At 33.8% G+C, this 24,357-nt stretch overlaps 1 protein-coding gene across 1 annotated transcript in view; it reads left to right on the forward strand.

Moving 5' to 3' along the window:
- DPP10 (dipeptidyl peptidase like 10) overlaps positions 1–24,357 on the forward strand; it is a 599,711-nt gene that overhangs the window by 570,492 nt on the left and 4,862 nt on the right. The window contains exons 20-24 of the mRNA XM_055316192.1: positions 11,097–11,291; positions 12,124–12,178; positions 20,822–20,921; positions 21,155–21,213; positions 21,327–21,399. Of these exons, the coding sequence (XP_055172167.1) occupies positions 11,097–11,291; positions 12,124–12,178; positions 20,822–20,921; positions 21,155–21,213; positions 21,327–21,399 (482 nt within the window). The remainder of the gene's footprint in view (positions 1–11,096; positions 11,292–12,123; positions 12,179–20,821; positions 20,922–21,154; positions 21,214–21,326; positions 21,400–24,357) is intronic.

Here is a 24,357-nt window from a genome sequence, read left to right on the forward strand (position 1 = left end):
AAATATTGACAGAATGAATGAGTAAATGAATGAATGTCAAACAAATCAATCAACCCTGAGTTAATCACTGGGAATGAATCAATCAAGATAGGGAATGAGGGAGATATAAATGATTTGAAAGTTTATAATGTGTTTAAATTCAGTCTTTGAATAAATTAATTTCTCTGCCGTGTAGTTTCCCACTTAGAAAAATGTGAGGTGCAGTTCTCATTTCCCTAATAATCTTCCTGGATAATGCCTAATAATTGATTTTCATGTTACTTTTTCAGTGTTTCTCTTTAACATTTGATTATTGAGCATCTTAAAATAATAATTTATTGGATAAGGGACATAATTTTAAGGATGTGGAGATATGACCTTTAAACCTTACAGAAACCATGCAAGATGAATATCATTGTCTTCATTTAACACAAGGAAATTGTGACTAAAATAGGTCATGTATATTATCTCTAAGATTTTGAGCAGGATAAAATTAGGGTTGGAACCCAAGTTTTATTTCTTTCTTTTTTGGATCAAAAAGCTGCTCTTTTTATTACTTAATTCTATCTTGTTGCATAGCCCATTGATTAATTTTTTATTGGAAAATTATCAAAAATGCTGACCAGAATCAATGGAGACTTCAGTACAACAAAATTCTTAGAGATTTTTTCTTCCCAGTTAAATTTATAATAATCTCTAGGATGTAGACTTTTCCACCTGTACCATGTTCATTGGTATAAAATAATTATCATAAGATGCATGATTAAGTTTCTAGATATTCCACATGAGAGATAAAATTCTCACCCAGACTATTTCATAAAATTCCAACTAAAATGTTCACTTTCTGAAAAATCTTTATATCCATCATTTATTTTGTGGATTCATATACTTTTGAGATGGTCAGAAGTTTGTTTCCCAAAAGATGCATATATTCTAAAACCTGTAACATTATTTGACCTTCCACCTGTTGATGCCAAATATATAGTTCACTCTCAGTTCTTACAAAACTAACACATATATTGAATGTATATAGACGAGAGATAGCTAGTACTTGCCTTAAAGTGTTATTATTATTGCTTTGTCATGTAATACAGGTCAAAACTTAAATTTTAAGTTTCTGATTTTTCTCATTCTTTTAAACCTTCCACATTTAAGCAGATGAAAAATTCACCCACAGTGAAATGCAGATGAAATGATTAAGAAAAGACAGTGGCGTTCAATCTAGGTAATGGAAGGAGAGAAGGCTATTGTTGTTCCATTTAACCTTGAACAAATTGGACCTTGTTCTTTCACAATCTATAGATAATGCACCGTAAATGTCAGTATTAATCTCCTAGTACTATTTAAAAGTGTACGCAAAGGTGGTGGTCTTGAGAAGGTGACACATGAAAAAAATTATAAATTTACAAAATGTGTATATAATGTAAAAATTATCATATTCTCTTTGATGATTCTTTTAAATTGACAGATCTATACATAGAGGGAGAAAAATATATAATTCACTTCTATGACTTTGATATTTATACCATTTTAGCTCTCTTCCTCTCTTAATACAGATATTAATGATTTCATATGAATGGCATGAATTATAGTTTCACATGAATGATATTGTTTAAAACCTACAGGTATGTTTTATATATAAAGGTATGCTACAAAATGCTTTTCATAAGAAATACTTGCTAATTTACTCTGTTTTTAAAGTTTCAGTGGTCATATATTAGGTCATAAATGTAAAAATACACTTTTATTTAAATCATTATTTTTTGTAGTTTAATGATTTTTGTTTCTAAAATCCATGACAGAATATTAAATGTTAGTAATTTAATGTGTCCTTGAAAATTTTAACTAGAGATGATGAGATACTGTGCTTTCTCCCTTGGTAATCCAACAAAACCCCAAGTTAGAGTACATCAATGACACATTATTCAAGGAGTCTCTTATCCCTTCTTCCTGTTTGATTCAAATATAAAAATGTACTATGACTCATATAAAGCTATGCAGCATATAGGCAAAGCAGAGTTAAGGGGTGTCAGTGACAATGAGAAGCTCTGCCAGAAGCAAAGGCCTGTCTCTTATAACATCACATGTATATTCCAAAGAAATAAGTATTAAACAAGATCACACATTAAAATTTATAGGATATCTAGGAGAAATGAGACTGGGGAAGAAACTCAGAACTATTAAACTTTCAAAACAAAACCATAAACAGTAATATGCCTATTAAAATACTTGTAGGGTTAAATCATAAATAACATTTTTACCTAGAATTACTGTATTTTTTTTTCAGCATGGAAGTAGGCATTTGCACTTCCTCTTTGAGGGCATTCTCTTCTAGCCATTTCTTATCATATTATTTTAATCAAAATTATAAACCTGGGATCCCTGGGTGGCGCAGCGGTTTGGCGCCTGCCTTTGGCCCAGGGCGCGATCCTGGAGACCCGGGATTGAGTCCTACGTCGGGCTCCCGGTGCCTCTGCCTGTGTCTCTGCCTCTCTCTCTCTCTCTGTGTGTGTGACTGTCATAAATAAATAAAAAAAAATTAAAAAAAATTATAAACCTGATCTAGGTGTGCCCTTCATCCACTGCTTATTCTAGTCCATGGCTTTGCTAACTCTATAATTAGAACTCTCAGTTGTCACCAAAGAGCCCAACATAGAGGGACCTAGTGATTTTGAGAGCTACTATGCCATCCATAACTTCCCTAAATCAAGGTGATTCTACTGATTTTCATTTTTTTTCTTAATATATTGTTGAAGCTTTCACTTTCATTGTAAGAAAGTATCTCCCTATCTTCAAATATTAACATCTTTGAAAATCTGTGCCAAAACCATAGTGAAATCTATGTTGGCATTATTTCCCTTTTAATCCATCACATGAAATATATCATACCAAATGAACACATATTGGACAGAACCAACTGCATCTTTAAGAATGAAAAGTATAAAAAAGTGTTATACATATATAGACATATATGTATGACATATGTAAACATAACATATATATCTTTATATGGATATTCATGGGGAAATCATCTATATATCATTCAGTTTACCAGACAATATTTACACATCATTTTACTTTTCTTCTCATAGTCCGATGAGTGCTTGGGCAGATGCTGTAATCAGAAGTAGTTGGTAGAGTGTTCCTGTCAGACATCTACTAGTTGTTAACACTTAGCCAAAAGGTACATTTTCAGACTTTTACTACTTTTCTCTAAACAATTCTAGGGGTAAGAAACATTAAAAAGATATTATATAAATTCAGGAAAAGGCCCAGAGTTAGAACTTGGTAAAAAAAAAATAATAATAAGGCTTTCAAAATCTTATTTTCTTAATTCTATTTCAGCTAAGAATTCTAAAATCTTTTTAAGTTAAGAATGTAATTATTTATATGTCAAAGATAGGAAATTAATGTTTTGCTGAGGTCTACTTTTATAATTGTGTTCTCTCAAAGATCTATCTGGGTTATTCATCTATGGTTTACAGTTGCTTTACCTGTGTCTCAGTTTATTAAATTGTAAAATGGTTCTTCTAATAACTGTCCATAGTTAGCACTCATTAGTATTTCTATTTAACTAACACATAAAGTAAACTGAGTATCACCTGCATTTATGCAGGCATATTTTCCAGTTGATAAATTGATTGGCTTCTAGAATCCAGATTCCATAATTAGGAAAAACACAATGTATCATATAACCACCACATATTATTGAAGGGGAATAATGTCCCACTGAGGATAACATGCAGATTCAAAGTTTGTATATAACTGTCATACTTTCCTATATTAGAAACCCACTGTCATCCCTGACATATAGCCCATGTATTATTTGCCTCCATGTTAACATTTGCAATAGTCCCATGGGGAATTGTATTCTCCACTAGAAAATGAAAAAATAGGACACTGTTTTGGAGATGGTCAGCTGCTGCTGCTGTTTTTTTTTTTTTTTTTAAGATACACATGCTTTGTTCTATTTTTATTTGGAAAATTCCTATGTTTTTTAAGCCAACATATAAAATATTTTGTATTATAATATCTAAAGCAGACCTGCTGTATAAGAGATTTACATAACAGTTATATACACATGTAGCATAAGGCCAGTTCTCCTGTTCTTGATCTGTTAATACAATGTGCTAAACATACTTTTGACTGGCCCTCTCTAAAGAGATCCAAAGCAGTGGAACAAATGCTGGTCTACCTCAGTGATGAATGATATAGTCATTCCCAGCAACTGAAGGTAAATATCACCAAACCCCCTTCTCTTTCTACCGCTTCAGCCACTCTGTCAGAAATTATCACAAATGGAAACTGGCCAATGGGTAAGAATTAATGTAGTAAGACTCTGAGAGCAGAGATGATTAGGAGCTTGGAACTGGCTCCCATTTTATTGCACAATTTCTATCTGTGAGATATCCCTGAGGCCCTTTGCTGTTGGTTCTCTTCCAATATTTTCATGTGCTAAGATGTTTATCCTGAGGTTAATTTTGTGTGGATAATACTAACAGTCCATTTTTGAGTTTTATAGCTGGCTCATTAATAACCATGCTGTTCAGTATCTCAACCTGCGTTCTGATAAGCTCTTCATTTTTTTTTTTTTGGCATCCTACAATAGAAATAACTTGATTTAATGAACTGGATTCTGCTTTTTCTTCATTAATGGTAATTGTTATGCAGTTTTTGTGTCATGCTAAGGCTACAATCTCTGGCTTTTATTCAAGAGATATCAAAGAAAAATATGACTGAATTCCTTTCAAAACAAGGAAGAATCAGGGACAGAAAGTGACCCTGATATGAGGAAGCTTATTCTATTAACAAATAGGAGGAAAGGGGAGAGATTGAGTGGAGGAGTAGGGAAAGGATGAAAAGATCCCTTTTTGCCTCCCACATTCAGAGATCCAAATTCTGATCAAGAAAAAAACCATTAAATTATGTGTCTCAATAGCTTTTTGAATATAAGGAAAGCTTACTGGAAAAAAATGACTTAGAAAGAAGACCTAATTTCGATGTCACAAATTATATAATCCAGAAAAAAAGTAGAAGATTTTTAATGCAACTGAATTTTTCCTTAGGCCCAACAAAAGAAGAAAAACTTGACTGTTGTTTTACAAAGACTCAGGAATTACCTAAATTCGCTAAAGCCACTGGATCTGGGCTCAACTCAGTTTTTTTTTCCCCCCAGTGGATAAGTTTTATTTCATAGTTTGCTTTACAAAATTTAAGTCATTTAACACGGGTACAACAGAAACATGTGAACGTGAACTCTACACCACCCCCCAAAAGCATATGAAAACACACAAGGATAGAGAAATTCAAAACTAAGTGGCCTAAACGTACAATTTTCGAACTAAGCCTATCATTAAGGTTCACAGTTTCAGTACAAAAGCATGGTCCACAAGTAGTGATCATGCAAGTCCACCTGGAGGGCAGTCTGATCTCTGTTCAGCTTTAGTGCCTAATCACAGCCATACCTTTTCCAGGATGGCACCCCACATCCCTGTAATTCCTAATCCCAGTGGATTAATGCCATTTTTCTAAAAGGTTTAATACTGAACAGGATCTGTGAATTCAACTATATGGACACAAGTGTTAAAGATATAATTTGAGAATTTTGTTGATAAGCCTAATTTTGTATATATTATCAGTTAGGCCTTATCATAACCACCACCAGAAACACAGGCTTTGCCAGTATAAGAATGGCTCTAGGCAGAACCCTGAATAACCTTGACCTATCAAATACTTCCCTATAACTCAGGGGGAAAAAGATATTCAGTCAGAAATTATATTATAAACAAACCACAGGATCAGAAAGTTGCAGATATTAAGTGATATTCCTAGTGAAGATAGATAGGGATGTGGATGAGAAATAGTTCTCTGACAGGAAAAAAAATGTTATTTCTCATGTTGTAGTTAATAAATATATGAGAAAAGTCATTCTACTGTTCTGTATGTAGGGCAATCCATCCATGAGAAGAAATCTAAGGATCTTAAAATGAGAAAAAGAAGGAATTGGTCAAGAAGCTCTTAGCCAATGTATGTATCTCTATGCATGTATTGCTTGAAAGAGGTCAAACTTAATGCTACAACCAAACCATCACTAACTATAAATTTCTATTAAATAAATTTCAGATTAAGGCAAGACAAATATTGTTTAAGGCAAATGTCCTATGTCAAACTCACCTTCTATTGAATCATCCAGCAGATGACTAAGTCCCCTATGCCCCTTCCCTTCCACACCCCAGTGGACAGATACACAGCTGTTAGTATAGCAATTTTAAAGTTCTACCACATAGGAAAAGAAATCTTGCCATGCAATAGATTAGTCAAGGAAAGTGTACTCATTCAAAAGTATTTTCCTTCCATCTATTGTAACCAAGTTTTACTGGTTAGGAAAAGACTTCTAAAGTGTACTGCAGGTTATCTTAACTATTTACAACATAAAACTATTTTATTACAAAAAAAATTAAAATAAAAACAGCATATAATTTACTCAGGGTAACTCAGCATATCCTAACCAAGTCAGGACCAAAACATAGGTCTTCAGTTCTCTTTACATGGATTTAAGTAGCAATTTGTGAACCTGACCAAGCATGTAGTCTGCACGCTTTAGCTGGTGTTCGCTTGAATTCAATTTTGGTATAGATGGTGTTTTGGTTAGTCATAAAGATTGTTTTGTCATTCTAAAGGCCTTTTGGATATTATGTGTTTACTCATCTTTCTTTTCTATATTTTATTATATGCTCATATCCTGAACTCTCCATACAGACACACTTAGTGCTGAAGGTTTTGAAATAAATGAAGACTGCCTTCTAAGACCTTAACTCTTAAGAAAAGTTCAGTCTTAATTTTGCTGCCTGTGTTATAAAATACACATTTCATGTTGCTACAGTCTTTCCACTGCTTAGAACAGGTGGACTTGTCTTTTACCACAACCTTCAACAAAATTGTATGTCCCTACTCTCAGCCTTGAAATACCCTCCTTTCAATGGACCCCCAGAAATTTCTGAAACAGAGTAAAACAAAATACCATAGTAAAAAAAGATGAAGATGACTATATGCCTGAGACTAATATAGCACTGTATGTTAACTATATTTGAATTAAAATTTTTAAAAATAATAAACACTTAGAGCTTTAAGAGATGAAGATGACATTCAGAATGTCAAAGAGGAATCAAATAAATTGAAGCTTGCCAATTCTACATAACCAATTCATATTCTTTCATAACTCATCTTGAAATAGATATGACTGTAGCATGCACCAAAATAGAACAACAAACCCAACTAGATGGAAAAATGTGTTAAAGTCATTGGCTGGTAATGCACTGATATCATTGTGTATTCTAATACTGAAAACTTGTAAAAACAGGTTGAAAAGTTAAAAATGGCCCTTTAGAGAAAATACAGAATTCTATGGTGCAGAATTCTATGTTTTCTCTGGGTTTTGCAAGCCTTAGTAAGAGATTGAAGGCTTTTGTTTATAAAAATCTACAACTATTTATTAATCATTAAGCTTGAAAGACATGCTTTTAAACTGTATTTTTAAAATGTCATAAAATATCTGTGACTTAACATTTTGTCTACACTTAATTCAGCTTTGAACTCATTAAATAGCTGTGAACAATAAGTTCATTGGAAAATTATATCTTCTACATCAACAAAACATTTTATAATGTTACCTTAGAGCTGCTACCAGTGTTAGACTAGAAAATTCTGCCTTAATAATGGACAACACTCTAATAATCACTCCAAAGGATCTGTGGATTACACTTTTTTTATATTAGAAGTCCATCTGACATAATATCTCATATGACATGACAATACATTTATCCATAGACACTGCCCAGTTTAATTTCTGGACAATTGGTCCAAGGCTTTTTTTTTTTTTTCAGTTCTCCATTTCTAACTGCAAGGAAATATGCTCAAAATAAGCAACACTGGCTACAAACAAAAGAATAGTAACAGTTTCTATTGTTTCATGAATTTAATAACTGTCTTAAATTGCTTACTATAATTCACAAAGTATTTTCAAATATATTAATTATGTCACTTATGCATGCAAAGCTGAGGAAAACAAGACTATCTTGCCATCATTAAAGATAAGGAAACTGAATCTTGGAGTTTTAGTGTCTTGCCTATCCATGTTCAGAGTAAAGCTGTGACTCAGATAGCCATATTTTTATTCAGCTTAAAAACTGAAGTTAATCATTATAGCTTATTCTCTGTGGATCATGTTTTACTCTCTAATATTTGCAATAAATCCCCCAAGCTTCAAAATATAGTATCTTTATGTAAACTGAAGGCTTTTAAAGGTCCTTCCATTTTAAACCTCACATGAGTCTACTTTTCCTGAAAAGAATTAGTTCAATAGAATTTTCAGTGTTCAGGCATAATGTGCCAGGCATAATGATTCATGATATTTCTCAAATGACAGACAAGTTGTATCAGTGTCACCTGGGAATCTGGAAAAAATAGCAACTCCACACTTAGGTTCTGAAATAGACAATTAGAATTCTAGGCACAAGCACGTGCATATGTGTAGTAACAATTTGCAATAATCTGGTAAAGAGGTAATGTTGCAAAAACTAAAAAATTAAAATTAAAAAATAAAATTACAAGAGCTAAAGATCACAGACACCACAGAAGGACAATACAGATTTAGATTTGGATCATGGGGTCACCATTAATTGTGTGATTTAGAGGATGGGGGGAGATCATGACTAAGACACTTTGATGGCACAGTGTACTTATAGTACAGGAATAATAACACACTTATAAGCCACACAAAAGACAACTTATTCCCCAGAAAGGTTACATAAATCTCGGTAGTGAAGAGTAAATAAAATAACAGATCTTAAGTACTTAAGCCACAAAAGACATTGGTATTAGCTTACCAGGGTTGGTTATCCTAAACAATAGAAATGTATCTTCTCACAGTTCTGGAGAATAGAAGTCTAAGAGCAAGGTGTCAGTAGGTGTGTTTTTCTTCTGAGACCTCTCTCCTTGGCTTGCAGCTCATTTCCTTCTTGCTGCCTCTTCACAGGATCTTTCTTCTGCATGGTTCAGGTCTTTAAGATCTCTGTTGTATCCCAATTTTCTCTTGTAAGGACACCAGTCAGATGGGTCACAGCCTACCCTAATATCTTCATTTCAACTGACCACTGGGAAGGCACTATCTCCAAACACAGTCACATTCTGAGGCAGTAGGCATTAGAGATTCAACATATGGATTTCGAAAGACAAAACATAGCCGATAACAGCATCCAGTAAATTTTAGTTGTCCTATATTTTGTCCCATTCCCTACCTCCTCCTTTACCTAACTCAAGGGTTTCACACAGCCTCTGTATCTGTTCAATTCTATTTGCTGCCTAGAAGTTATTTTCTTTAGCAAATCTGATAATGTTAAAAGCCCGTTGATGAGGATTATTTTGTGTATTGGTATGTACTGGTGCTTCTCAGCAACATATTTACATAATGCAGCCAAGGGAGTTTGGGGTCTTTACAGGAGAGTAAATAGGGTGAAGATTTCTGGTATGCAGCTCAAATAAAACTAGAGATTTTCTCAGAACCTTGCATGCTCGATGATCTTTAAATCTATCACAAGGACAAATAAATGCATGTTTGAACTATGTCTAGGTTTGGATCTAAATCTGATTTTATGAGAGGCTGTTGTCTTAGCTTTTTTATATTCTAGAAAAGAGGATACCATTGTACCACTGTAATTTGACTTTTTAAGATTGTATACCCTACCCTTTGAGAGACAAAGTTCATGCTTTATAATCTGTGTGTCCTTTTTTACTTCTAGCTTTCAAATTTTTCAAATATATGCATCTCTTTTTTTTTTTTTTGTTAACTTTGGTGATACAAAGTAATTTTTCCTCAATATATGCTTAAATTCTCGTTAGTGAGAATTCCATCACAAAAAAAAAACAAACAAAAACAAAACAAAACAAAAAAAAATCAGGGAATATTAATGTAGTATTTTCTTTGGTGTCAGAAATTCTTTAGGACTTTTCACTCCTTGTGTTAAGAAACAAAATTCAACTGAGTAATATAAATATCTAATTAACTTTATTCAATGATTCATGATTTGGACAGCATCCCATTCAGCAAATAGAAGTTCCATGGACTTGTAAAAAATGGAAAGATTTTATAGGCAGAAATGGGATGGAACAGAAGGCTTTTAGCAAAAGAAAACAAAAGATTGTTTCAGCCCAGGTCACCTTCCCTTAAGGGGGAAGTTGGGAGCCAGGAGAGGGAGGGGGTCTTAACATGTAGATTACCTCACTAGTACAGATCAGGAAATTTCAAAGCGATTGGTTTAAAATTCCACTCATGGGAGAGGATGACATTGCAATTAGGTTAGGTATTAAGTTTTGGAGGAATTTTATAAAAGACACTTCATTTTGGGTCTGTTGTCTTTTTTAATGCTTGTTAATAAACAATTATTAAGTCTCCATAACTGGTTCTGATCTCTATTAGATCCTTTAGGCATTGTATACCATCTGCAAGATATTTCTAAAACACAATGTCTGGAAGAAATTCAATAAAGTGGTCCAGTATGTCAACTTGATTATCATTCTTTAGAAATGCCTATGAAGGGGTCCCTGGGTGGCGCAGAGGTTTGGCGCCTGCCTTTGGCCCAGGGCGCGATCCTGGAGACCTGGGATCGAATCCCACATCGGGCTCCTGGTGCATGGAGCCTGCTTCTCCCTGTGTGTGTGTCTCTGCCTATCTCTCTCTCTCTCTCTCTCTCTCTCTCTCTCTCTGTGACTATCATAAATAAATAAAAATTAAAAAAAATTAAAAAAAGAAATGCCTATGAAAAGTGAATGTATGTTTCTTCAGTTCTCTCAGTTGAAAAATGGTTAAAATATTCTCTTAGAACATCTTCAAATCTTTTTTTTTTTCATTTTTTCAGCCCATTAGAGAATTTTTCATTTGAAATTTTACAAAGGAAAATAGCATTATATTTTCAGGTCTATTATGAAGGATTAACAGAAATTTTAATAACCCACATAGGTCTTTTCCAAACTTTTTAAATATTAAGTGTGAAAGTTAAACTTTCTACCACATTGCCAATTGTTTTGCCTCATGTTTTGGTCCAATGTGTTGGTATTTACAGGGATGAAGAACCAGGAGGCCAGCTGGTTACAGATAAGTTCCATATTGACTGGGATTCAGTACTTGTTGACACAGATAATGTCATCACGGCACGATTTGATGGCAGAGGAAGTGGATTCCAGGGCCTGAAAATTTTGCAGGAGATTCATCGAAGGTTAGGTTCAGTGGAAGTAAAGGACCAAATAGCAGCTGTGAAGTAAGTGGGTGCACATTTTCCTGTTTTTCCTATAATGACAGAAGCTAGGTATATGATACATTAATACTAATTTACTTTACTGAATGGAAAGTTCTAAGTCATAAAGACTATATCATTTTTTCAAGTATTTTTCACTCTTAGCACCATATAAAATAATTATCATATATCTACCCCCGGAATGAAAATTTATTTTGAATTTATGAAACTGGGAGAGACCTTGGGGTGTCTGGGTATTTCAGTCAGTTAAGCATCCAACTCTTGATTTCAGTTCAGGTCATGATTTCAGGGATATGAAGTTGAGCCCTGCATTGGCCTCCGTGCTGGGCCTAAAGTATGCTTAAGATTCTCTCCCTCTCCTTCTCTCTCTGCCCCTCCCACCCTAAAAAATGGGAGAGACCTTAATTAAACCACTCTACTATTTATTTACAATAATCTACAGTGTCTATTATTTCCCAATTAACTGCAATTCTTGAACTTCACAGATACCATTCCCATTCCCATGGTGGCATGAGTGACCAAAAAATCAAGTAGGTTCTTCAAAACAATACACAGAAATTGACTAGGATTTGTCAAAATGTATGTCAGTAGGTCTGAAATGGAGCCCCAAATTCTGCATTTGTATCAACCTGCCAGGTGATATACAAACAACTGTACCTTCACTTTGAGTAGCAAGGTTTTGGAATATATGATCCTTGAACATAAATAGAACTCCAATCACTAAATTATTTCTACTTGGAGGTCTGGTTTTCTTTGTGTGCATGTGTGTGAGTGCCAAGAATGAATTCCCATGTGTATTTGACTCAAAATATAAGTGTTATTTTTCTCCTTACAGATTTTTACTGAAACAGCCATACATTGACTCCAAAAGATTAAGCATTTTTGGAAAGGTAAATAGAAATGTCTCAAAAAAAAAAAAGAAAAAGAAATGTTTCTATATTTTTATGTATATAAAGTACATATATATATATACACACACAATGTGTATTATATGAGTTTGTATTTGTGCCTAGTTTCTTCATTTTACTAAAATCTCTCTGTACTATTCTTTAAAATGTAATATTATAATTAATAATGTGTACATCAGTCACTTATTAATGCAGCAACTATTTATTATCTAATTGGTCCTGGTATTAGAAGTATAGCAATAATGAATAACAAAAAAATAGGGTTTCATAAAGCTTACCTTTTAGAAAGGAGAAAACATAAACACATAAATGAAAAACATAGTTTCATATAAGTCTTATAAGAAAAAAATAGGTGGACAAAAGTTAACTCTAAAAAGGGTCAATGTTATTGGATTAAGCAGTCAAGTGAGATCCCATGGATTAAATGGTATTTAGGCTGATATCTAAATAACAAGAGGGAGCCAGTCCTACAACCCTCTTGTGGCAGGGTGTTCTCTATAAAAGAATCAAGTACCATAGCCTTAGGGAAGACTGACAGGGCTTAGAAATGGAAAGATGACCAATATGCATAATTATGTCTTTAGTGTTTTCTGCATGATATATTTCATTGCAATAATTTTTATGTCAGGTTAAACATCATTTTCACAGTAGGGAAAGAGATGCCACATAGATACTTACTAGGCAGCTAGTTTATCCCTATCACTGGGCTAGACACTATAATGGATACTAAGATGAAAGGAAGGAGATCTAGTATTATTTTAGTTAGAAACAAGGAAAATTATTGGTGTGCATGGATTTAAACATAAAAGATGTTTTACTATCCATAAATGAACCCAAAGATACATGACAGGAATAACTGATAATTTTACTGGGGCATAAATTTTAGTGGTGTTCACTGACAAGTATATGAAAAGACATTTAACAAAAGAATAAAATGTAAATAATCACAAATCACTTCCATTCTTCCCTGATTTCAGAGACCTGCAGTGCATCATGTCTTTGCTTTATTTTATTCTTGTTCTCAGTAACACTCAAGAGATCAATACAATGTCCCTCTGACATAAGTACAAATACATAGATTAAAGCCCAAACAATAAAGGTTTTTAATGAAAAAATGGAAATGTGTAATAAAGTGATCATTCCAAAGAAATGGAAATGCTAGACAAATTAACAAGTACATACACCAAAGTCTTCTCAAAAGCTATTGTATGGATGAACCTTGAAGACCCTGTGCTCAGAGAAGTGGACCCATCACAGAGGGACAAACTGTGTGACCCCACTTACATAAGATATCTAGAGTAGTGAAGTTTATGAAGACAGAGTGGAATGGTGGTAGCCCAGGGAGAGGGGAAAAGGAAAGCTTGTTGCTTAATAGGTAATAGAACTTCACAATTGCAAGCTGAATAAGTTGTAGAGATCTGTTTCACAATAATGTGAATACATCTGACACTATTGAACTGTGCACCTAAAAGTGGTTAACTTAGTAAATATAAAGTGTTTCTTACCACACACATAAAAAAGTGCATCTAGTGGAGAACATTTTACTCTTTAATGGTCCTGATATATATAATAATTTACAACAGACTTAGGGATTATTTATTTTAAGACTCTATCCACACACAAATAAGTCTAAAATGATCAAATGAGCTAAACAAATATTCATTACTACGGAAATTTAGATTCAGAAGGTTGTAAAATACCTCATGGAGAAAGTAGAACATAAACTGGATGGTAAAAGTCATTCAGCAAGCAGAGAGCAAGAAGGCTTTCGTGTAATGCCCAATGTCAGTAGGAAGAGCATAGTTGAAGAACATGAATAAAATAATTGACTATAATTAAGGCTCACATAAAGGAATGACAGGTAAAACAGTGAGAGAAGTATGGGCACAGACCTTAGAAAGTCCATGTTAACCACAAAGTCAGATTTTGGTCCATAACCAGGAGAAAATAAAGTTCTAGGCCTCAGTTTTAAACTTTCAAAATCCTGTATTTATCATTTTATAAGGGGGCTGATGAGCCTCAGGTAACTGATTTTGGTAATCTAAATATACAAAAGACTGATATAGGATATAAACAAGTAAAATGTAATTAGATTTAGTTTAAATGGAAAAATATTCCATTTCAATTAAATAAATTAAAATCAATATCTGTGACTGAATTATAGTTTAGAATGTGGCTTTCTCATCAAAAAAAAAAAAAAGGAATGCCATTAGCATCAAGACTTCATAGATCTCATAGTTTTTTTTTTTTTTCTTAAAATATACTTATTTAATTTCAGTATCAAACTAAGTTATCCAAAACTCATAAAATAGGCTGGGGAGTTATGATTCATGCTTTTTTTGGCATCAGATTATAAAGCTATAGGAGGCTTTGTTTCCTTTGTTGGAAAAATGTAATGTTAAATTTATTTAATCAAGACAAGAATACTAAGAGTTTTCCATTTCTTTTGGAGTCAGTTTTAGAACTTTTAAAAGAATTTTTTTTTTCTGTTTAATATATTTTTATGCTTTTGAAGCACAGTATATATTGTTATATGTTTAATCATTTCATTAGTGGGGGTAATGTGCTATTTGACTCCTAGTTTGGTTTATTAGTCCTTTTTTGCCTTTGCTAGAACATTTTCTCTTAATTGCTCTTGTTCTCCCTGCTTGTCTCTCTTCTACCCCTCTCCTCCATGCCTAACTCTCTTTTAATGAACCATATTTTGGCTTAGTTGTTCTCAATTTGTCTTTTCTATTTCACTAATCTCTCCACTTACTATCCTTATTTTTTTTCTTCTACTGTTTAAACCATTTGTTCCTAAATTACTGACTTGAATGTCTACCTTATTAATTTTCAGCAGTATTTCTTTGAGTTATGAAATCCCTTGCATTACTGCCTTAGGTACTTCCCACCAGTACCGATAGGTAGTACTTTTTTTAAAAAACTTCATATAGTTATCCCCAGACCTCAACCTAATCTCACATAATGTATAATAATATTAATGTTCATTCCATCAAGTAATTATATCTAAAAGTTAAAGAAAACTAGAAAATGTTCTTTTATTAAAAAAGAATATAATCACATGAATTGAGAATAGATGGCAAAATTGAAAACCCATAACATTATATGGAGAACTGACATTGCTGTGATTATCAGGCTACATCAATAGGGAATAAAATTAATTCCACATTTATCAAATGTCTACTATGTGCCTACCACTTTTGAAAGTGCTGGACATATGGCAATCACACATATACACAAGTTTTTTGAATTCCTAGTTTAGTGACGAAAGAAATAAAAAACAAATTTTAAAAATTAGGAAAGTATGTAAAATGTCAGTCATAGAACAATTCAGGAAAATTAACCAGAGAGTAAGATTGGGTGCCCAAGATTAAAGAAGAGATAGCAATTTCCATTTGTATAACAGGGAAAATTTCACTAGGAAATCATGTGACCTAGGACTATGAAATTTGAGAAGTCAAGAAACATTGATATATGAGAAATGTAAAAAAAAAAAAAGTACAAACATTAATATGGAAGCTTGTTAAAATTTGACTTAAAGAGGTAATTATTATACTTTTATATATTCTCAATTGACATAAGGCTTGATAGTGGCAGTCATTTCTAAGGTTTGAAGCTTTTAATATATGTAGTATGAAGGACAAAAATCAAGACAGGATGGTAAGAACTGTGATAAAATGTATATGATTAAAATAAACAAAAAGATTTAATGTAAAATAATACAATGCAATAAATTGTGTTACTAGTGACATATATATAGTATTTTTATTTTACATTAATTCATTGTGTGCCATAAGTGATGTGGTTCACAGAGTCTTAAGTCTAAGGCTAGGAAGAACTTTTTTATTTTTCTCCAGTTCTGTCAGTGTTTTTGACTGTATTCATTAACTCTCAGAGTACTCAAAAAAGTCACCTAACGATTATCTCAAAATACAAGATGCATGAAAATGTAATTTCTCAGTAAAATGGTTACTGTAGACACTACCCCCTGGCTCCTCTAAATCCATCTATCTATTGGATTCAGTTTCTTTCATCACGGGTATATCTTTTTTAAGATAAAAAATTCTCAGGAAACATTTCTATACTTTAGGTCCACTGAATAAAAAAATTTAACAGATAAATTTGTTAAAATTGTATAAGTTAAAATGCTATGCAAATGAAAAGTTGATATCAATGAATGGAAAAATGTGACCACTGAGAAACCAATAAAATGTACAATTGACCAGAACAACCTATTCCATTAACTATTTTTGATCTTATCAAATAAAAAACACCCTCCAACTGACTAAGTCAATATGATGACCCACGGTTTCTGGTATCTTCCCGATAGACCAGAGTTGTTCTGAAAATTAAAATCACCATCTTGTGTCTACTTAGAACTTACATCCGATTCCTACCCTTTTCCAGGATATGGTTTCTTAGAACTTTTTTATGATCTACTCTTGCATTATGTGAGCAAATATAAAATGGTACTGAGGAAGGTGGGCAATTAAAATTCAATTTATTCTAATGCCTCCCAGTGTTGATTTTCTTTTAAAAGTAGAAATTATTTTGCTGGGGATCCCTGGGTGGCTCAGTGGTTTAGTGCCTGCCTTTGGTCTGGGGTGTGATCCTGGAGTCCTGGGATCAAGTCCTACATCAGGCTTCCTGTGTGGAGTCTACTTCTCCTTCTGCCTGTGTCTCTGCCTCTCTCTCTCTCTGTCTCTCATGAATAAATAAATACAATCTTAAAAAAAAAAAAAGAAAGTATTTTGCTGAAATAAATTAAAGCAACATTTTGGATTAGGTTTTTGAATACTATAGAGACAATTTTATTTAACAGATTTGCTATCAGTAACTCTTAAAAACTATTTAGCTTAATTCTCAAATTTTCATATTAAAAAAAAAAAAAACAGTAAAATGCAACTCCTTTGCAGCAGCAATGATTTACAACCCTAGATTCACTTTAGAATTACTTGGAAAGCTCCACAGTCCATTCTCCACAACTAAATTATTTTTGAGAGCGTTGATATATATATTTAAATCTCCACTAGTTTGGGGAATGCTGGTTGAAGCTAGGGAGAGGTTTGGGTAGGTATATTTGTTATATTATTATACTGTAAGAACTTATTATTCAAAACATGGAACAGCAGCCTAGGCATCCCCTGGGAGTTTGTTAAAAATGCAACATCTTGGGCCCCACTCAGGATCTACTGAATTAAAATAATATGCATTTAACAACATCTCCAAGTGATATGAATGAACTCTCAAGTATTGATCTAGAATCTGCCCCTCTGTTGGAAGACACCATTCTACTTAGTTCCTAGAGATAATCATACTGAGACTTATACAAAACAGGATTTAAAACAAAAACATAATACCAATGTATTAATTTATATTATTAAATTGTGATGGATAGTTGTTCTGTGGATTGAAATATTCAGCTATTCTTTCAAAGTAGGTTATATAAACAACCAAATCATAATCAAATTTGTTCTAATTCTATTGCGGAATTAGAACCAGAAAAGTTAGCAACTGAGATGACCATTTCTCACTGTGGGAACAGTGTTGCCCCATGGGAAATATGTGAAATCTCTTGGCTTCAACACCTTGGTCATACCTTCATGACCAAGAACAAGAAACAATACACTGGAAAAGCTCTCTTTAAAGGACAGAACTTTTAGAGGCTCTCTATACTTTTGCTCTATAATAGCTACTTACTTACTTTGCAGAACACACCCCACCCCTGCATACTTCTGGAGGGGAGCAGAATATGCTGTCCTAGAATACACCTCTTTGGCATAAGGATCATTTTGAGCTGATTATTTTAAGACACAGGAGAAGCTTTGGAAACAGAATAGAAATTACTCTTTTGTAAGAGACATTTACATTTACAAAAGAAATCTCCATTTGTGTCTCCCTCCTTATACTGGGATGAGAAGGTTGACTCTAAATCATAAGAAACTCTTATTAGGGGGCACCTGGGTGGCTCAGTGGTTAAGCGTCTGCCTTTGGCTCAGGTCATGATCCCAGGGCCCTGGGATTGAGTCACTGGGCTCCCCACAGGGAGCCTGCTTCTCCCTCTACCTAGGTCTCTGCCTCTCTCATGAATAAATACAATTTTTTTTTTTTAAGAAACTCTTATTAATAGAGAAGGAACTGACTCCAAAGCAGACTTAAATCCACCTCACCCCCTAACAAACCTTACCCTTGTTTATAGTTCTTTTCCTGGTAACTTCCCATAACTGAGCTCCCTCCAACCTCTTTGTCTTTGGCTAAAGATGGTTTTTGGGGTGCTGGCTTGGGCGACCTCCAGGAGTTATTATTCAGCATCACTAGGTATTTCCTGTGTGTATGTGAGGTACACATGTTAATAAACTATTTTTTTACTCGATAATCTTTTATTATAGGCATCTCAGCCAAGAACTCGGAAGGAGAGAGACTATTTTTTTCTCCTCCACTTCTTTCTTTAGATGCCTTAACACTTTTAAGCTTAATACTTCTGAATTTTACTGCCCTAAGGGTATTTTTGTATCTTTCAAAAGATAGGAGTAAAGACACTCTGTGGTACCTTATTTGTTATAATAATTTTATTTCCCTCTTTTTCCCAATTGGTGGAGAAGCTTTGCTCAAGCTTCTGGGTACTAGCTAAATATTCTAGCACAAAATTGACATATGCAAAAAAAGAAGGATTTCCCCCCTACTTTTCTGAGCTCTTATCTGAGAACCATTGAATAAAAGACTCAAGAGAAAAACAGAAGTTTATTGACATACATGCATGAGACATACTCAGGGAAAAGTGAGTAACTCTCTGAGGTGGGCTTAGAATTCAGGCTTAAATACCACCTTAATAGGGAAAGGAGGGCAGGATGTAGGCCTTTTAGGATAGGAGACTGAATGGTTGTTAGGAAAGATGAATGGGCCCTTAGAGGAAGAGATGGGAAGAGTGATAGTTTATGATGGTCTTTCTAGGTGTGTTGTGGATTTCTAGTGACAATAAATCAATCTTCCCTCATTGATGAAATTCCCAGGAAGAGGGTCTATGACAACAGTTCCTTTCAGAGGGTCTGTCTTTAGACAGATAAGAGGAGTTCAGAGAAAGCTTTTCCTTGCATTTGTTCTTTTTCAAATGTCTACAGCTCAAAATAATCAATAGGCAAAAGTGGCATATTTTGCTACTCTTTACATAGGTTCTCTCAGATGCTTAAGTAATCTTTGCATTTGGGACTTTGATGTTAATCATCCTATTTAAATAATGTTCCAAATAAGATAAATGAAATTTGTATTTCTCATCTCAAGAATTTAGTGAGACTAACAGATTCCTATCACAGTGGACTACACTAAACTCTTCTTGGTAATCTTTCAAAAGTAGACCTCATCATGAACCAATTGCATCAGAATAGCTGAGGCTAAGGCCTGGGTCATCGTTTTTGTTTTTGTTTTTTTTTAAATAACTCCCAGGACACTCTGATGGCCAAAAAGATGAAGAATACTGCCCACAGCATAGCTAAAAAATTTTCTAAAATGAATATATAACTCAGGAGGTCATTACCTTAACCTAAATCTATTAAACTGTTAAAATCTCCTCTGGAATTATCTTGGTCAAATCATGGGCTACAAAAGAAAAATGGACATCTTTATTTTTTAAAAAAAATATTCATAATTAACTTAGTTCAAAGGAACTGCAAGAGGATATTTAAAATTAAATAATAATCCAACTCATGTAACTAGCAAGATTATTTACCAAGCTCATTTCCTTCAAATATTTAGGAGTGTAGAACTTGGGATGCCTGAGTGGCTTAGCAGTTGAGTGTCTGCCTTTAGCTCAGGGCGTGATCCCAGAGTCCTAGGATCAAGTCCCACATTGGGTTCCCTGCGTGAAGCCTGCTTCTCCCTCTACCTATGTCTTTGCCTCTCTCTCTCTCTGTCTCATGAATAAACAAAATCTTAAAAAAAAAAAAAAGCTTACAACTGAAAGCAGAATCTATATTTGCGATGATAGATTTTACTTATTTTTATTAATATTTATTCATTTGAGAGATACAGAGCATGAACGGGGGGGGGGGGAGGAAGAGGGAGAGGGAGAAGCAGATTCCCCGCTGAGCGGGAGCCTGATGTGGGGAAATATCTTAGGACCCTGAGCTCATGACCCAAGCCAAAGGCAGATGCTCAACTGACTGAGCTATCCAGGCACCACTCGATGACAAGAGTTCAAATATTTAATTCTACATTCCTAATTCTACATAACCATCATTAATAAATATTTCACTAAATCTATGTGTGTGTGTGATTTGTTGAAATGATATATGATTTAATAAGTGCTATATTTCCCTAGCTTTGAGTTATTTGGAGTTGTTCCCAGATATACTACATGAAATCAAAGAGCAAACACTGGAAACTGGCAATATATAATTAATTTTATATTTTACCTAAAGTTATTAAAATAGCTTGTTTTATAAAAATTTAGATTCAAAATTTTCATTTATACAAAGTGATCTTTGTGTATTCTTTTCTCATATCTGGGACATTATAAGACATTCTGTTATGTATATTACCAAACAGTGATCAAAAGCTAAAAATACCTCTAAAGATAACTGATATATTCTCGCTATATATATATATATATTTTTTTAATTTTGCCAGGGATATGGTGGCTATATTGCATCAATGATATTAAAATCAGATGAAAAGCTTTTTAAATGTGGATCAGTGATTGCACCCATCACAGACTTGAAGTTGTACGGTGAGTACTTCCTACAGATTGACTTAATATATTGATTTGTAAAAAAGAAAATCTCAGGAGCTCAATTGAGCTCATTTATCATGTGCTATCAGAGATGTTTTCAGCTATTTATCACCCCCTGATTCAATCAGTTTTACTGGAGCATGGCAATTAAATATGAAATGTAGAAATTAAATAATGCTAGTCAAATGGTTTTTAGTTTATCCTTAAATTTCTGTTTTCTTGGGTCACAGCCTCAGCATTCTCTGAAAGATACCTTGGTATGCCATCTAGGGAAGAAAGTACATACCAGGTAACACATTTAAAATAATGAAGAAAGAAGAGTATATTCTAAAAATTCAGTTAAATTGCAAATATAGGTAGATTTATATACATACATATAGATATTTATGCTTTCCTTTATAGGCATCCAGTGTGCTACATAATATTCACGGCTTAAAAGAAGAAAATATATTAATAATTCATGGGACTGCTGACAGTAAGTATTGTATTTGCTGCTGCTGTTTGATGGGTTCTGACCTTGAACAAAGGGGTACATCTAAGAACTCGACAAGGGGTCCTATAAACTTTTTGAAGAAGATAGCAGAGGATAGTGGCACAAGAAATCCGACATACGACAGAAAGTAAGGAGGAGGAGGTCAGGACGACTAAGAGGAAAGAAGTTGTGAGCCTCGATGGCAACACCATCCAATAAAACTTTCTGGGATGATGGAAATGTTCTGTATTTGTGCTGTGGAACACTAACCACCAGCCACATATGGCTCTTGAGTACTGGAAATGTGTTTAGTATGAGCAGGAACTGAATTTTAAATTGTTTAATTCTCATTAATTAAAATTCTAATAACTACATATGGCTACTGACTACCACTATGGTGTTATTCAGCACACTGTAAATCAAAACAAACTGAGAAAACATCAGGACGGCAAAAAGATGCCAGCACAGAGATAAAATTCTAATAGGATAACTCACAGTTAAAACAAAAACTTTTTAAAATGCATATTTATATCACTTCTCCTTTTTTCATCACTTTAAACATTGGAGATGGACGTGATTGATATGACTAGTTATAAATATAATTTTATATATTCACTTTGAAGTCTTTAAGGGTCAAAGGGTTTTTATATATATAAATTATATATATTATATAATATATATATCACATTAATATATATTATATATTTATGTGATACTTTACAATAGAGGAATGCGTATTTATAGCCCCATTCACAGATGAGAAAAATCAATTTCAAGGAGAAAACTGATTTAACCAAGGCTATCTTGGCTAGTGAGCAGAGTCAAAGCCTTGAAGCAGTATTTCCTAATATCGAACTACTTTTTGTAGGTCCATCCTGTCCTGCCTCAGTAGTTTCACCCCATTTTACAGAGACTATCACTAAAAAGGTCTTTTTTTTAAAAAAAGACTTATTTATTCATGAGAAACAGACAGACATAGGCAGATGGACAAGCAGGCTCCGTGCGGGGAGCCCGATGTGGGACTCAGTCCCAGACCCCAGGATCACACCATGAGCCAAAGGCAGATGCTCAACCGCTGAGCCACCAGGCATCCCAATAAAAAGGTCTTATAGCAAAGGTTATATCAGCTCTTTAACTTAACTTTAAAACATGCCAGGTCATGATTAGAGTTTAGATGCACTGTATGTGTGTGTGTGTGTGTGTGTGTGTGTGTGTGTGTGTGTGTGTATTTGACTAAATGGGTAAATAAATGGGGGAGAAGAGACAAAAACCACTCTTAGGTAGAATTCCAAATTTATGTAGATATTAACTTCCTTATGGAGTCAAAGCTTAACTTTCTTCTTCCTCTTTCAGAAAGGGTTGCTCTTTGTAATTTGCTTCTAAAGAGTACTGTATGGAAAAGGGAAAAAAAAAAGAATAATTTTACAATGGAGAAACTTGATAAATACCATCTCAGCCAGGTGGTCAAGGTTAACATTAACTGTGACAAGTCATGTTGATGGTATGCACCCTTGATATCACTTTATGAGAATGACACTCCCTCTCTCTATGGTCTTCTCCCAAAAACCTATAACCTCACTCTTCCCATGAGAAAAAACATAAGACAAATGCAAATGAGGAACATTGTAACCCATAATTCATTAGAACTGTCAAGGTCATCAAAAAAAGTCTGAAAATTTCTCCTCGATCAGAAGAGGTTAAGGAGTCATATTTAAATGTTTCTTAGTTGTAACAAATGGACCATAATAATGTGAGATATGAACTATAAGGGGAACTGAGTAAGGGATCTACATGAACTCCCTGTACTGCCTTTGCAACATTTTTTGAAAAGCTACAACTATTATAAAATTAAAAAAAAAAACTTAGATGATGCCATAACCATTCTGGATGAAACATATATAAAGACAAACATTTTGACCGACATTAGAATTTTGTCCTAAGGTATTAAGATCTTACATGTATATTACTAGTAGTAACAAAAAGAAATTAAGTGCTGAGTATATTTCAAAAACATGCCAAAAGCTTTTAATGTTATATTAGCTGTTTTTCACAGAAGTATTGTGCAGCAGGTGTTATTACTCTTATTTAACTGACTGGGAAAATAGATACTACAGAATTTGTATAACTTGCCAAAAATCACACAACTGCTAATTCATGGAATGGGCACTGGAATCTGGCATGAAGGCTCTTTTTCATTGTGCTCTTAAGCTTCATTTGTAAGAATAAATTCGGGGTTAAATTATTTCAGGTCTGGCCATTACCCTAGAATATATTAGTGGTATTCAAATTCCTGTCAATATGTTGCAGCTGTTAAGGTAAGTCATGTTCTTCCAATCTCACTTAGTCATAGACCTAGTTCTTCACTCTCTGGTAAAATGGAAGCAGGGGTTCAGCATTGGTCACTTCAAAGGAAAAGCACAGACATACACAAATACATGCACACACCTCCACACACCTCATATGGGCCTGGCAGATTATAGGTGCTCAATCACATTATAATACTACCATTATTAATATCAACCTCAGGAACTACTAGCAAATTAGTTCACTAAGACAATAGGATCCTTAATGTCTCTGTTTTAGGAAATGGACAAATGAAAAATATTAACAGGCTTCACACCAGAAACTAAACAGAAAAATATCCAACTATACCTTTGTACATTAATCTTTTCAGCTGCATCTGTGCAGAGAAATGACGGATTCCTTTTCAGACTTTTTCAATAACAAACATTTTACTTTAGTCATTGCCCCCATTTATCAGCATTTCTCCTAACTTACATTTACTGAGCAATTTGCAAACCCATTTAGAAGTACCTGGTAATACTCCCATTAAGTATAATAGGAAGATGCTGGAAAAATCTTGGGTAGATGTTGAAAAGATTAAATGATCTTTTGGAATCTCTTGTCTTCTATGTGATAAGATTAACCAATATCATAGAATCAGAAAGACGAAGAAGCCGA

This window comes from Nyctereutes procyonoides, unplaced genomic scaffold, assembly GCF_905146905.1.
Source record: "Nyctereutes procyonoides isolate TBG_1078 unplaced genomic scaffold, NYPRO_anot_genome, whole genome shotgun sequence".
NCBI lineage: Eukaryota > Metazoa > Chordata > Mammalia > Carnivora > Canidae > Nyctereutes > Nyctereutes procyonoides.